The sequence below is a fragment of the Pelodiscus sinensis genome, chromosome 14, assembly GCF_052426305.1.
Source record: "Pelodiscus sinensis isolate ZL-2025 chromosome 14, ASM5242630v1, whole genome shotgun sequence".
Taxonomy (NCBI): domain Eukaryota; kingdom Metazoa; phylum Chordata; order Testudines; family Trionychidae; genus Pelodiscus; species Pelodiscus sinensis.
The window spans coordinates 21,774,587-21,790,828 of record NC_143065.1 but is presented as its reverse complement, the minus strand read 5'-3'; the positions used below and the strand labels follow the sequence as shown (position 1 = coordinate 21,790,828).

Sequence of the window (16,242 nt, the reverse complement as noted above, 5' to 3'; positions counted from 1 at the left end):
ACAAGGGTCTGTTTTGGGACCCGTACTGTTAAATATCTTCATCAATGATGTAGATATTGGGATAGAGAGTACACTTATTAAGTTTGCAGATGATACCAAACTGGGTGGGGTTGCAACTTCTTTGGAGGATAGGGACATAATTCAAAATGACCTTAGCAAGTTAGAGAAATGGTCAGAGGTAAACAGGATGAGGTTTAATAAAGAGAAATGCAGAGTGCTCCACTTAGGAAGGAACAATCAGTTCCATACATACAAGATGGGAAGCGACTGTCTAGGAAGGAGCATGGCGGAAAGGGATCTAGGGATCATAGTGGACCACAAGTTGAATATGAGTCAACAGTGTGATGCTGTTGCAAAAAAAGCAAATATGATTCTAGGTTGTATCAACAGGTGTGAGTAAGCAAAACTCATGAAGTCATTCTGCCTCTCTATTCTGCAGTAGTTAGGCCTCAGCTGGAGTACTGTGTCCAGTTCTGGGCGCCACATTTCAAGAAAGATGTGGAGAAATTGGAAAGGGTACAGAGAAGAGCGACAAGAATGATTAAAGGTTTAGAGAACATGACCTATGAAGCCAGGCTTCATGAACTGGGCTTGTTTAGTTTGGAAAAAAGAAGATTAAGGGGGGACATGATAGCGGTTTTCAAATATCTAAAAGGGTGTCACAAGGAGGAAGGAGAAAATTTGTTCCTCTTGGTTACTGAGGACAGGACAAGGAGTAATGGGCTTAAAGTGCAGCAGGGGAGGTTTAGATTGGACATTAGGAAAAAATTCCTGTCAGGGTGGTCAAATATTGGAATAAATTGCCAAGGGAGGTGGTGGAATCTCCCTCTCTGGAGATATTTAAGAACAGGTTAGATAGACATCTGTCAGGGATGGTGTAGACGGAGCTTGGTCCTGCCTTGAGGGCGGGGGGCTGGACTCGATGACATCTTGAGGTCCCTTCCAGTCCTATTATTCTATGATTCTATGATAGAAGAAGAGAACCTACTGACTCTTGCCACTGGGCCGCACTGCCCAGCTATTAGGGGTGAATACGTGGACTCTAGCCATCAGGTCTACCTGCCCTGCAGAGAAGAATAAAATCTATGGACTTTAGCTACCGTAAAGCCCTGCTAATGGGGGCGAATCTATTAACTTTGGCCACTAGGCCTGTCAAGGCTGTATCCCCATACTGGCATGATGAATGCAGAAGTGGGGGCCCACAAAAGCAACCCCAAAACCTTATATTTCCAGGCTTTGGTATAAAGCTTCTCCCCAAAATCTTAAAAACCTAGATTTTAGGGATAAAAATCCGCTGCCACCATTAAGTGCTTTTGAACCCACAATCAGGGGTAGACATTTGAAACCAACCCCAGGGCACCCCAAGCTCTTTTCTCCAAAGAGCTTGAAAAAGAAAGAGAAAATATAAACTGCAGTCTGTGGCTGCTGTCCCCTAGTCAGAGGCATGCAGATCCCACAGAGGGTATGTCTAGACTACATGCCTCATGTACAGCATGTACCCAACATAGTCAATGAAGCGGGGATTTAAATATCCCCGGCTTCATTAAAATAAAAATGGCTACCGCACTGTGTCAGCTCAGCTGATTGTTGGCACAGCATGGCAGTCAAGATGCAGATGGGTCACCTGGGGAATCCTTTGTCGACTGCTCCTGTAAACCTCGTTTCACGAGGCATAAGACCGGTCAACAAAATCTTCCCCTGTCGTCCAATCTGCATCTTGACTGCCGCGCTGTGCCGACAATCAGCTAAGCTGGCACACCGCGGTGGCCATTTTTATTTTAATGAAGCCAGGGATATTTAAATCCCCGCTTCATTGACTATGTCGGGTAGCCTATTTTACATGCCTCTGTCGACAGAGGCATATAGTCTAGACATACCCTCTGTGGGATCTGCATGCCTCTGACTAGGGGACAGCAGCCATAGACTGCAGTTTATATTTTCTCTTTATTTTTCAAGCTCTTTGGAGAAAAGAGCTTGGGGTGCCCTGGGGTTGTTTTCAAATGTCCACCCCTGATTGTGGGTTCAGAAGCACTTAATGGTGGCAGCAGATTTTTATCCCTAAAATCTAGGTTTTTAAGATTTTTGGGGGAGAAGCTTTATACCAAAGCCTGGAAAGATAAAGTTTTGGGGTTGCTTTTGTGGCATGTAGTCTAGACATACCCAGACAGATTTTCCAGGACACAGAACTGAACCAATACCAGCTTAATAAAAAAGAAAGAACTTTAATTATCAAAACAATACACCTGTTTCAAGCATAATAACAAGATGGAAAAAGTCACCAATTAATATACTCATGGGGACTCCCATGGGCTCAGGACTTAGTTACAAAAGGGAGGGAAACCCATTTCTAACAGCACAGACATCAGATCCAACGTCCCACAATAGAAAACAATAAAACCTAACTGATTTATCTAAACTTTACCCTACTTACACGTTATGAAGAGTCTTTTTCTTGGCGAGAGACATGTCTTCTGTCTCCCTCAGTATCTAGAGTAAACTGGCCCAGAGACAAAGGAGGGAAAAACTCCAAAATTCCTTTATCTCAGTTTGAAAATCCTTATCTGCATTTCTATTGGCTGACTGTTATCCTGGCTACGTACAGTTAATCCCTTTAGGCCCCAGACTGCTGGCCATCCCTCATGGTTATGACAAGACCAAAGGATTTATGGACTCAGGCCACTGACTGCCCTGTCTTTCTGAGGCAAATGTCCTGATGAGGGTTACTAAACACTGCTAAGTGGGACAACTCTCTTGTTACTGGCACATTGGGCTGTACTGTCCTGTTGCATTATGGCAAGCTTATTAACTGTACCTACTGGGCCTTACTGCTCGGTTGACTGGGGACAATTAATTGACTCTGGCCATTAAGCTGCACTTGCCTGCTAAAAAGGGCAAGTATATAGACTAGGATTAGGAGTGTGACAGGACACACTCACCCCGCAACGGACAGGGTTTTCTGCAACCCTCTCATACCCTTCTAGGGACAAACTCAGCCTTAATAAATGAGGACATCTTTCCAAGCCATGTTCCAACTTACTATAGCAACAGGGTCATTGCTTCGAGTGGCTGCAAGGCTGAACTTCTTCACGTGGGTGTTGGTTTCCAAAGCCTTGGCAAATTCTTTCAGCGTTGGAATTGGAATATTCTGCATTAAGACAATACCCAGAAAACATTGCAGCCAATTACCCCTCCAGACATTTACTTTGATGATTGATATATTAACACTTTCTCACTGCAAAGCCTCTACAAAGCTTGCTAGGCCTGAGTAACTTGCTCAGCCTGTGGCTGTCCTTGAAGACCACTCAATGCCTTGAGCTGGAGCAGAATGTAGCTGCCTCCTTGTATGCAAGACAGGTCAAAATGAAAAAAAACTGATCTGCATTGTAATTCATATTCAATTCCAGATGCAATGTAAGGTGCTGATTTATTTGTAAAGTCTCTACCAATCTCAGAACTGATGATCCTTCTTCATTTCTTCTACCATGCACCATCGTGGATGTTAAGACTCATGGCAAGCTCTTGCTCTCTGTCTCCAGGCTTGAAATCCTGGATCATGGCCATAATATTCTCATTGGAGGGCCCCCATCTTCAGCATAGGCTTTGGCAGACTGCAAGAGGGAGCCAGTCTAAGTTTGGCCCCATAGGGGTGGAGCTTAAAATGTATCTGTTCAATCTAACTTTTTAGCTGGGACGCATTTGCTGCTAGCTGCAAGGAGCCCTCTTAATTAGCTGGGGATTTGTTTTGGGCAGTTGAGAGTGAGTGGTGAGCTGGGGTATAGTTTGGTGGTTGCATTATTGGATCATTGATATTGTTTTTTCAAATGTACATTTGTGTCCAGAAACAATGTGATGGGGATGAATAACCAATCCATAAATCTTAGAACAATGTGCAGTGTCAGCTTTGGGCATGAGCCCAAGCCTTGAAATGGAATTAGACCCTGGAGGTGAGATTGCTACCAACACTGGTGGAAAGGATACAATGAACCAATTCAGTATGCTGGTCCTTTTTTCTATTTTTCACCACCTTGAGCTCAAAGCAAACACTAACAAAGCTTTATCTGATTCCCAGAGCCAATCTGCCACTCCAAGCTGTGCAGCCAAAGCTTACTTCTCCAGCCCAGTGTTAGGATGGGGTCTGAGATTCTCAACTTTTCCCAGGAGCTGGAATAAGGATGCTGGGGATGCTGTGGCACCCTCTGGCGTGAAATGGGCTTCTATCATAGGGTATGTCTACACTGCCACCCTAGTTCCAACTAGGGTGGCTAATGTAGGCATTCGAACTTGCAAATGAAGCCTTGGATTTAAATATCCCGGCCTTCATTTGCACGTTCCCAGGCGGGCGCCATTTTTAAATGCCCATAGTTCGAACTACCTGCCCGCAGCTACACGCGGCACGGACTTGTAGGAGGAATAACGGTAGTTCGAATTGGGAGCTTTAATTCGAACTACCTAGTCCATGCCGCATGTAGCCGCGGGCAGGTAGTTCGAATTACGGGCATTTAAAAATGGCGCCCGCCCGGGAACATGCAAATGAAGCCCGGGATATTTAAATCCCGGGCTTCATTTGCAAGTCTGAATGCCTACATTAGCCACCCTAGTTCAAACTATGGTGGCAGTGTAGACATACCCATATACAGGGTTTGCGGTTTGGTTCAGTGGCTCTCGGCAATCCCATTGTGCAAATTATCCAACACCTTTGGGTGCCCTATGAGGTATCTTGCTTTACAAGCTGTTAAAGAAATGAAGGCAGACTAGAGAACCCTTGTTTGGAGTTGTAACTGGCGGATAATTTGATGTCAGGTACCTTGGAACATTTCCTATCTGCCTCTCTTTCTCTCCTGAGTGTCCTGCTCCTCCCAATTGTAAATGCAACAATACATTTGAAAGCAAAACCCCATACATCTAAAAAACATTGTAAACCTTGTCATCTCAGATGTACCTTCCTGCAACAAAGAGAATGAAGCCACAGCCCCTGTCCAAATACCTTTATATTGTTCAGATTGACTTCTAGGAGGTTAGGATCATTTGCTTTCATCCTTTGCAAACTGGCTTCCACGTTGGTTGGATTAGGTGGCTCCTCGAAAACTGGCTTGACCTTTTCACCTTTGACCACATCTGAAACACAAGATTTAATTAAACATTGAAAGGATGCTCACACATCATCAAGGACAAACTGGATTTTCAAATCTCTCCCTTATGTTTGTGTTGTGGCAAACTGGATGTTAAAATCCTTGCCATTGCAAATCTCATAGGCAGGGTGCTGGATGTCTGACTAGCGTTTCTCTGAGCTGCTAATGTTTTGGGGGCTGGTAAAGAATGTCAACAAAACTGGATTCCCCTTTCTTTGTTGTTGCTTATGGTGCTACACACAAGAAAGAAAGTGCAGCTAATGTGAAAAGATGAATAACTATTGCGATACACTTTTAAACACTACATTTCCCAATTTGTGGGAAAATATTAGAAAATATTTTCCCTGGGGGCAACTTTCTAGCAGACTCATTAACATGGACAGATAAAGGTGACATGTAGTGTATAGTATGAAATTCACTGTGCTATATACACTAATATATACATGAAATTATGACCAGCGCTGTCCTCTCCCCCATCTCTGTACAAGGACAGCTACAAGGCTCTTCTCTTTCTTAGAGCCCTTTCAGTGCTTTTACAAGGGGTAGGGGCCAGGTGAGCATGTGGCCACACCTCACTCCCCTCTCCACACTGTCTTGGAATGGAGGAAGGAGTCTATTGAACATCCTCCAGGTATGCTGTAGAATAGATGCTGAGCTGCTGAGCTCAGTGAAGGTGCCCGCAAGGGGAGATTCTAGTTGCAATGTATCCCCTTTGCATTCCCTTCCGGCAAACCTAAGGAACCCTCATTTTCCTTAAAATTAAAACCCAAACTGTGCCATTTGGGGAGGACAGACACCCTTTCATCCTCTCTCTAGGCTACGTCTACACTGCAGGCTTCTTGCGCAAGAAGCTTTTTGCAAAAGAGAGCGTCCAAACTGTATGGATGCTCTCTCGAAAGAAAGATCTGATTGCCATTCACAGAATAGCCACCAGAGCATCTGGGCTTTTTTCAATTGGCTCTTTTTGCGCAAAAAAACCCTATTGCCCATCCACACACACCTTTTTGTGCAATAACTCTTGGGCAAAAAGCAGTTATTCCTCATAGAAAGAATTATTCCTACATCACAAAAAACCCGCTGTTCTTTTGATTTACTGTAAATTTACTTGTGGAAAAATGCACTTGAGGTGTGAACGCTCTGCGGGTTTTTGCACAAAACCCCTCTAGTGTAGACGTAGCCTCACTGTACTGCAGTGGGTGCCATGAGCTATTCTGAATTGCACCCTGCATTTCCTAAAGATCTTCATGATCTATTGCAAGTTCTACCCTGATGTGGCCCTATCACCAAAAAGGAGAGAGAATGGTAGGAAGGTTGTACTGAAGAATTTGCAGGAACAATCAGGTTAGTTCCCTCTATGCATCTGTTTTTAGGAAGGGAAGCATGTTAGCCTACGGTACGTGACCAGTCACTATAGGGACAAATTACATCATCAGCTATTTGTGCAAAGCTCCCAGTTCAGTGACTCTGAGCCAACCATGTGCATCTGACTCAAGCATTTAGTTTATTGCACAGGATATTAAAAAAAAAACAGAAAAGAATCCTGGGGTTCTTTATGGTCCTGCCATAAAGCCTACAAGGGGAAATAAGGTTGGTATATTCTGAGAGAGTGCCCCTTTTCCTCTAAACAGACACTGGTAACATCAAAGATTATGATGATGAGGCCCCTTAGCACACACCTCCAATTGCGACATTATCAGCCCATCTATAAATTCAATTAGCTCTTGTAAAATTGCAACATCCACACATTCTAAATAATAAAACTATCGAAGCATGAAAAGCAGCTCTCTGCCTACACCTAGATTTATGAAGTCTTTGTGTATCCCTGCTCCAAAGAGAGAACAATTTTTAATGTTGGCAGCCAGGTCCTGTAAAAGAGAATTGTTCATTCCAGGAGATGCATAAACATCATAGCATACAACATAATTAATACCTATAATTCCTCAGCTTATAATGGTGGAGATGAATCATAAGCCTTGCCCACCCAAGCTGTGACAACCAAGAAAAGGAATGACCACAGCGGTGTTTAAATGTGTAGAGCAGAAAGCAATTCCTAGTCATGTTCTGCAACTTGAAAGTTGACAGGCATTTCCAGGAAGTGACATTGACACTCACCCTAGGCCAAACCAATGCACCGAGGAAATCACACCTAAGCTCATAGTAGAACTTAAGAGTTACATATGCCTCCAGCTGGATTTCACTGAGCAGATGCTATATGGTGATTCCTCCATAACGGTGCAGGCAAACAACAGCCCACAGGCCAGGTTCAGCCTGCCAAACCTTCACATCTGGCCTGCCACTGCTCCCTGCCCATCATGTTCCACATGCTGTCCACATGCAGGGGCCACTCCATCTCTGCACATCGCACGCCCCAGTGGAGAGGGCTGCATGCGCTGCCCCCATCCCAGCACAGTCTCGCAGCTCGCATTGCGTCATACTTCCAATGCAGGCAGTGTGCAGAGGGCCCCCCCATGGGGCATGCAGCATAGAGATACACATGGCCCCCACAGCTCACTGCTATGAGCAACATGCGGGGGTGTGGCAGGCAGGGAGTCTGCCCAAGAGAGCCTCCCACAGTTGACCACCTAAGGTAAGAGCCTCCCAACCACAGCCTGCACCTGACACCCTAACTTCTCCTTCCCTCCAACTCTCTCTGCCCCAGGTGACAACCCAAGCCCTCCGCACCCCCACCCCAGGTCACAACTCCCTTCCAGATGCTGTGCCGCCTCTTACATTCCTCCTCCAGCTCAGAATCCTCTCCTGTATCTCAATTCCCTGCCTCCAGTCACAATCCCCTCCTACCCTAGGTCACAACTCAAATCCTCTGCACCTTGGCTCCTGTTTACAACCTTCTCCCAGACTCTGCACTCCCTCCTGGATCCTGAACCCCAGTCCTCTCACCCAAGCTCCCTTCTGCACCCAATATCCATCTCAGATGCTGCACCTCCTCCATTAAAATCATAGAAGAGTGCAGCCTTTGATCACTTACCAAATTCTCACTGTGGCCCCCGATCAAGAATTTTTGTCCACCTCTGCTTTAGTTTCACATCTATATGCCCAGGGATGAATGGAAACATAGATGCCTCACCTTCCCATTCCACTCCCACACTTGTTACTGTGTGCACTACCACTCCTCTCTGTCACCTCTATTTAGCATGCATTGCTACTGAGGAAAACCGAGTTCCCTGCTGGACTGATTTATTTGTGTAGAACACTGTCGATTGTATGATTTTTTAAATTTAAATTACAGTTAATTAAATTAAATTTAATGATTATTGATGGTGGATTAATGAAGGATCAGTCCAGTGATACTGTAATGATTAGACGAACAACTTCGAACATGTATATAACTACCTAAGGGTACGTCCAGACTACATGCCTCCGTCGACGGAGGCATGTAGATTAGCCAGATAGGCAGAGGGAAATGAAGCCGCGATTAAAATAATCGCGGCTTCATTTAAATTTAAATGGCTGCCCCGCTCTGCCGATCAGCTGTTTGTCGGCAGATCGGGGCAGTCTGGACGTTCCCCTGTCGCCAGAAAACCCTTTTGTCGACCGCCCCGTTATGCCTCGTGGGATGAGGCATAACGGGGCGGTCGACAAAAGGGTTTTCTGGCGACAGGGGAACGTCCAGACTGCCCCGATCTGCCGACAAACAGCTGATCGGCAGAGCGGGGCAGCCATTTAAATTTAAATGAAGCCGCGATTATTTTAATCGCGGCTTCATTTCCCTCTGCCTATCTGGCTAATCTACATGCCTCCGTCGACGGAGGCATGTAGTCTGGACGTACCCTTAGAATACAAGCAGACTGCAAGGAGATCTGTTTACTTACTTCTCACACTTCCTTTTCCATCTTTACTGCTGGTGCCTTCTTCATCAAACTGTGGGTTGTTGACCATGTTGTGCACCCCAAGAACAGCTGTAAATACGAAAAAGCCAGTAGTAGAGCCCAATGTTAATAAAGTTTGCAAAAGAAACATGCCCTTTACAAATTCCAATTTAGTTCCCTGATTAGATAATCAGAGAGCTGTTACTGTCTTGGGTCATATGTGTTCATAGGTAGGCTGGTTACCCTCTAATACTGTAAGCTGAAAGTTTGGAGAACCTGACTATAATTTCTTTCTTACAAAGGCACCAATGGAACATGCATATATGTATGTCTATAACCTGAAATGCTTTCATTCATATATGCACATCATAGTCATCCTGGGATTTATGTGGGTGCTGACGTATGGTGGGGAAAGAAAACATTAAAACATAATGGAAGACACTGCACTAAGGATTTATACAAGAACTGGAAATAGACTGATGAAAGAAACTTAGACTTCAATAAAAGAGACAGCAAATAAAAATTATCTTGTACAAAGGCAATTTCCACAGTATTCTGTCAGAAACAATGTAACTGTTGGGTAGCTGATCCTTCTCCTCGGATTAGTTGCCTACAAGGACCTGGGAGATCCTTTCTATTGTGTACAAGTATCTATGAATCAGGAATTAATGACTCACTGTGGATTTTTATCTCTCCAGTCAGATTTTGAAGAATGTGACTGTTTACAGTTAATATCACTTGTGATATTACACCACCATTATGGACTATTTGCAGCCCTCTGGTTAATAGGACCTTTATACAATTGTATTCGTCTTTATTTATGCTATACATTCTAGAACAGAGGGTTGGGTCCTGACTAGAGCTGAGCAAAATCTGGAATTTCCATCCCAGCTAAAATTCTGATATTTCTACATTTGTTTTGGTTGAATGATGTACCACAGTCATACAGCTCCCATGAGTCACCAAAGGGTTTGGTGAGGTGTGAGACTGCAATACATCATGGGAAACTGTCTGGCAAAAGAGCTCCGCACACAGGAGAGAATGGGGGCATGCCACATCTGAACAACAACTCTTCTGTTGCAATGCAGCCCCTTAGCAAGTGCAGTTTAATGTTTCTGACTCAAAACAAAATATTTCAACTCAGCTCAACAAACTGAAATCTTTTTAGATTTTCCCAATAACATTTAAAAAAAATCTACAAAATTGAATTTTCTAATGGAAAATTTTAATTATCTGAAAACTGAGCTTTCTGTTTAAAAAGAAAATCATTTCAAAGGAAAATTCCCAACCAGCTCTAGTATTGACCATTGTTAAAAACACAAACAAAAAACCTAATGTAGAGCCGCATTTTATCCTTAGTCTTTTCATTCACACTGTTGGTAACAGTGTGTAAAATGAGGATAGAATATGAACCAAAAGCTTTGTAGCTAGTATGTTCTTTGCAAGATGTACATTGGATGTAGCTGGGTAGTGTTCTGGTTGTTTGAGATATGTTTGTGGGCACAGAACATCGCGTCTTACAAAATAGCGAGGACAGTTGCAAATGATACTGACAGCCCAATACTAGAAGGCGCTGAGCACCTCCAGTGATGGGATGGGATTTAAATGCAATGGAAGTGAAAAGACACCCGGCCCTATCTACTGTTTGTGCTGGTGACATGAGTCTCTGCTCAAGCAAACATACTGGTGCTAGCTCACATCCCACTAGTGTGCTAAAAATAGAATGCTGTAGCAGCTACCTCACCCTGAGAATGTCCCTAGAGTCTTGGGTTTCACAATGGAAGTGAATGTAGAGAGGCTGAAGATAACACGGCCTCAGCTGTGTAAGAACAGAGCTTGTTGTGACAACTCAGACTCCTGGTGGAAAGAACAGGCAGTGCTGGGCTGAAGAAAATTACATACTTCCAAACATACAAACTAACCTGCAAGGTCGTAGAGCTCAGTATCAGAGGCGCTGGCCAGGGCTTCTTCTAATTCTGGCTCCAAAGTCACCTTCTCCTCAGTGTGGGTTTCTATAGGCTTTTCTTTAGGGATAAATATTTTTCCTATGGGGGGGGGAATCAAAAGTGAATATTGAATTCCTGAAACAACTTATCCATATCCTATCAGTACAGGAAGGAGGCCTGTATAAACAGTAGTGTATGCCAAGTACATGTTTCCCCACTAATGTCTTTACCTTCCGCACATTTCTACTGTATTTCTGGGTAGTTTATTTTTGTGGAAGCAAAGGTCCTAAAGTATATATTTTAGCTTTAGAATCTCCTGTGCTGAGTGGTACATGCGGCAACTCATTTTCCCCACTATTGTTTGTCTAGAGCAAGATATTTGACAACATGGTAAGATGTCTCTATGATGGTCTTATTCTTTTTTTTATGCCTTCTCTTCCCTCCAGATGGGATCCAATCTATAGCTTTGCTTCTGCCATGGGTAACCTGATGGCATGGCCAAACCACTGTAGCTATCTCTGTTTGATTATTGAGTCTGCAATCTGTTGGCCTGTGTGACACAACACTTCCACACTAGTTAGACAGTCTTGCCAATGAATTCCCAAGAGTATTCTTAAACAACATGGGTGGAATACGGTCAGTTCCTATTGTGTATTTCTGCCATCTGCTACATTTCTGAGGCATTTGGTAGTGCTGGAAGGACAGTACCATTATACAATCTTTTGTTAGTGTATAGATGTATTTTCTTATTCTTCCAAATGTTTGACAAACTGGAAAAATATCCACTGGCTTTGGTTCTTGCCCTCATTTTTTTTTTAAGTGAGCAAACCATTAGCAGATATTGTACCTCCAAAGTAGATGAAGTCATCAACTCTTAAACTCTTCTCTGTCAGATATTAATTTGACAATGCTGACAGCATTCTCTCCTGCCTTTTATGATCTTGGGATTCTCTGTCCTGATACAAAGTCCCACTTTGACTGTTTATCCTTCTATGCTCAAAGAGTTCTTTCATTCCATCCAAGTTAGATTTTGGATACTAAGTCTCAGATATTTTCTCTTATCCAAACAATGCCATTGTTCTTGGCAGCAGCCCTGTCATTGTTCTCATCAGAAAGCAGCAAAGTTTATAACAATGCACAAGAAATGTAGGGATAATATGCAACCCGGCCTAATGCGAGTAATGACTTTAAACTAATAGATGTGAGGAATTAAAGCTATAGCTGGATGACACTGAGGCTACATCTATACTGCAGAGTTATTGTGCAAAAACAACTGGTTTTGTGCAAAAACTTGCGGAGCATCTATACTACAAGCGCATTTTTGCACAAGAAAAAGTACAGTTTATCGTCAAAAGACAGGGCTTTTTGGGTAAGAATTATTCCTCTTTCTACGAGGAATAAGCCTTTTTGTGCAAGAGCTCTTGTGCAAAAAGGCGCGTGTGGACAGACAACAGGGATTTCTTGTACAAGAAACCCCTATTGGAAAAAGCACAGGTGCTCTTTCTTGCTCAAGAGCGTCCATGGCAATGTAGATGCAAGATCTCTTCCACAAAAAGTTCTTGCACAAGAAGCCTGAAGTGTAGACGTAGCCTGAAGGACAGAGGCAGTTTTTTAAAACAGCAAGTGTTGATACAGCCAGGACTACAGTGGGAGTGAGAAATGTAAGGAAGATGACTCCAGCCAATTCATGGGGGTTTTCTGAAGAAAGAAAATATTTAAAGAAGAAAATTCAGCAAACATGGGACTAAGTGAAGCTTTCCACGTTAATACAGAGAGGCTACCTCTTCATTTAGAAATGGTGAGTAATATATTTGCAGATCAAGAAAATGCCAGCTGAGCGAAGTGAAGCAATTTCTGAAACAAAACAAAGGCTTGAGTGACATGTTGCCAGAAGTTACAGTTCTCCTGAAATTATTCTACATAATTCCTACTGCAGCCTGCCCTGTTGAGTGAGTTGCCTGTGCAGACCAAAAAATTATTTGCAAATGGCTATGAGCAAAGAATGTCTAAATCTCTTGGCATTTGTGCACATTCATAAGAACTCGGCCTCTGAAACAGACATTGCAAGCCTCCTGAATGACTTCATTTCAAGAACTGAAGAATGATGAAAAGTATGTGCTGCTCCCTGAAGGATACAGCAAAAGAAGGGGCTACAGCTGTTCTAATTTTAGGAAAAATTGCTTTTGAGGGTTCTTGATCCAAGAGTGCTTGGTTGTTCTGTATTCGAAAGAGCATTAATAAAGTTGATATTTTTAGATCGTTTTCTTAAATAGTGATATTGTGCAATACTGGGAAACTGTTACACATTTACTGTTTCCAGTCCATTTTTACACTATTTTAAAATCTCTAGGTTTACGAGGCTGGTGTGGGAGATGGCTGGACTTAGACCCATTCTGGGCACCACCAAATATTTTACAAACCTGCTGCGCCGTCTCAATGTGTATCGTGCCTGCAGCTGTCCTCAGTCCAGTCCCTGATCTAGCTTTCTTTCAGGACTAGTTCCATCCTGTTTCCAGCTTCTGACTTCTGGCTTTGATCTCTGGCTCCATCTCTGGTTTATGGCTCTGGTTTTCCATCTGGCTCTGGCACTTGGCTTTTATCTCTCTAGTTCTGACCTTTTGCTTGTTTACTGGACTCTACCCATCCTAAATTCAGCTTTAACTGAACTCTTGCTTCCATCATTGGACATATTCACCCATGGACCAGTCAGCTACAGGAAGGGATACTCCTATCTGTACCTGGAAAAGTGTTTTGCATTATCCTTTTGAACAGAATAAAAAATAGCTATTGATAAAATGGATACCCGGCTGTGTCAGTGGTTGGGATTTTCAAGCACACACCATGGGCACTGATATATCTACGTGCAGGGCCGGCCCGAGCTATTCGTGCGCCCCGAGCTCCGGGAGCGCAGCGCCACTCCCGGGAATGTGACACATGTGTGGCCTGCCCCCGGGCGCGCGGAGCATGCACGGTGCCGCCTCCACCCAGCCTGGCAGCCCCAAGCGGCACCCCCTACAATTGGGCGCCCCGGGCAGTAGCCCGGTTAGCTCGTAGCTTGGGCCGGCTCTGTCTACATGTAGAGCCAGATCAGAACTGAGTGCTAATCCCATGCACAAGTGTGTCTGTGTAAGGACAGTGCTTTCTGAGGAACTGAAGGCAATTCAAAAAAATCCCTCTGCACAGGAAACTTCCACTCAACAGAAGCCTGTTCAGGGGCACATACGCTGTGAAACCTCCCTTAGGAACTGCACTGCCTCCTTCAGGAGGAGCCCTGTGGCTTTCTTTTATCCAGTACTCTGTGATATTCACTGTATAGGACACTTCCCAAGACCCATATGCTGATCCCAGGGTCACAGGGCACACAACCAGGAGTGAAGTAGGTGTATTTGCTGCTTCTCCCCATAAGCTATGGTCATTATTTGAACTTATCTCATAGATACCTGAGGGGAGGAGGAGGATTCAAGTCCCCAACTGCCTCTGTGTGATTTCCAGCTTTCCCAAAGGCATCCTGTCCCCACTGGCTCATCAGCCCATCAACCTGGGCAAGGCTGAGGAAGAACAATTTTCTTCCTCCTCCTTCTAACAACCTTCTAGATACTTGAAAACTGCTATCATGTACCCCTCAGTCTTCTCTTTTCTAAACTAAACAAGCCCAATTCTTTCAGTCTTCCCTCATAGCTCATGTTTTCTAGACATTTAATCATTTTTATTGCTCTGTTAATGCATCCCAGAATCATGTTTGGTTTTTTTGTAACCGTGTCACACTATTGACTCATGTTTAGATTGTTCTGTGGTCCACTATGACCCCTATATCTCTTTCTGCAGTACAGGCAGTCCCCGAGTTACGCGGATCCGACTTATGTCGGATCCGTACTTACGAACGGGGCTTTTCTCGCCCCGGAGGATGCAGGCGGCAGGACCGCCCAGACGCGCCGCGGTCCCGCCGCCCGGGTCCTCCGCGGCTTTGCTCCACATCTCCCTGGTCTGCTGGGGCCTCTCCCCCCATCAGACCAGGGAGATGTGGAGCAAAGCCACGGAGGACCTGGGCGCCGGGCCCCCCAGCAGACCAGGGAGACGCGGAGCAAAGCCGCGGAGGACCTGGGCGGCGGCACCGCGGCGCATCTCAGCCCCGCCGCCCGTGTCTCCATGGTCTGCTGGGGGGGGGCGGGCGCAGCTAGTGCGCCTCCCCTCCTCCTCCCCTCCAGCAGAGACCAGGCTTTTCTCACGGATGCCGAGGTGCGGCGCTGCGGGGACCTACCCGGCAGTGCCCCAGCTGCTCTGTCCCAGGCGTCCAGATTCAGCTGCTGTTGAAACTGATCAGCGGCTGATTCCAGGAAGCCCGGGGCAGAGAAACTCTGCCTCGGGCTTCCTGGAGTCAGCCGCTGGTCAGTTTCAGCAGTGGCTGAATCTGGACGCCAGTTCCGACTTAAGTACAAATTCAACTTAAGTATAAACCTACCGTTCCTATCTTGTACGTAACCCGGGACTGCCTGTACTCCTTCCTAGATAGTCGCTTCCCATTCTGTATGTGTGAAACGGATTGTTCCTTCCTAAGTGGAGCACTTTGCATTTGTCCTTATTATTAAACTTCATCCTGTTTACTTCAGACCATTTCTCCAGTTTGTCCAGATCTATATTTCTAACCAGCTTTAGATAATCCCTTTGGACTGAGACTGCAGTGACCTTTAGACACAGGTGGATTTGATCCACTGTCAGTTCTAAATTGTCTTATTTTCTGCAACTTTTGACACTGTAAATCAAATGCTTGGAGTATGCCCTGAGCCTTTCTGACACTTCTCTGTAACATCTCTGTTTTCATTTGTCATCAATGATGCCATTTTGTCATCATAAATTACTGTTCCTCTGATATTGCTTCTTTCAATTTCATGTTCCCCTGCCTTTTGCATGTCAATGGCTGCATGCTTCTATGACTTAAATTGTTTCCATTATGGTCCCAATTAGTATTTTTAGACAGATAACATACCCAGATTCATTTATCTCTTCCAGCAAGTCGGTCTGCACTAATTTCTGTACTGTCAGCCTCCTTGAATGAATTTAAAAACTGAATGAGCTCAAACTCTTCAAATGAACATTGGAGACCTATTGCCAAGGGTGAGACTGGCCCAAAAGTTTACTTCCTTTCTTGCCCACAAACATTTCCATTCTTTAAAGGCATCTTCTTATTACTGAAAATCTGTTTTGAAAGATGAACTGGTTAAAATGCCAGCTGACTAGTGACTAATTAAAAAAGTACTTTCTATGCAAGGATCTCAGACCACTTTTCAGGCATAAATTTCACCGTCAGTACATCTCTGTGAGGTAGGTAGGCATTTTATCTAC

At 44.4% G+C, this 16,242-nt stretch overlaps 1 protein-coding gene across 1 annotated transcript in view; it reads right to left on the bottom strand.

The window, feature by feature from the left end:
• LOC102444523 (tropomodulin-2) overlaps window positions 1-16,242 on the bottom strand; it is a 66,386-nt gene that overhangs the window by 10,526 nt on the left and 39,618 nt on the right. Inside the window, exons 4-7 of the mRNA XM_006118509.5 lie at window positions 10,879-11,001; window positions 8,960-9,046; window positions 4,985-5,115; window positions 3,038-3,145 (exon numbers count right to left, since the gene is read on the bottom strand). Of these exons, the coding sequence (XP_006118571.3) occupies window positions 3,038-3,145; window positions 4,985-5,115; window positions 8,960-9,046; window positions 10,879-11,001 (449 nt within the window). The remainder of the gene's footprint in view (window positions 1-3,037; window positions 3,146-4,984; window positions 5,116-8,959; window positions 9,047-10,878; window positions 11,002-16,242) is intronic.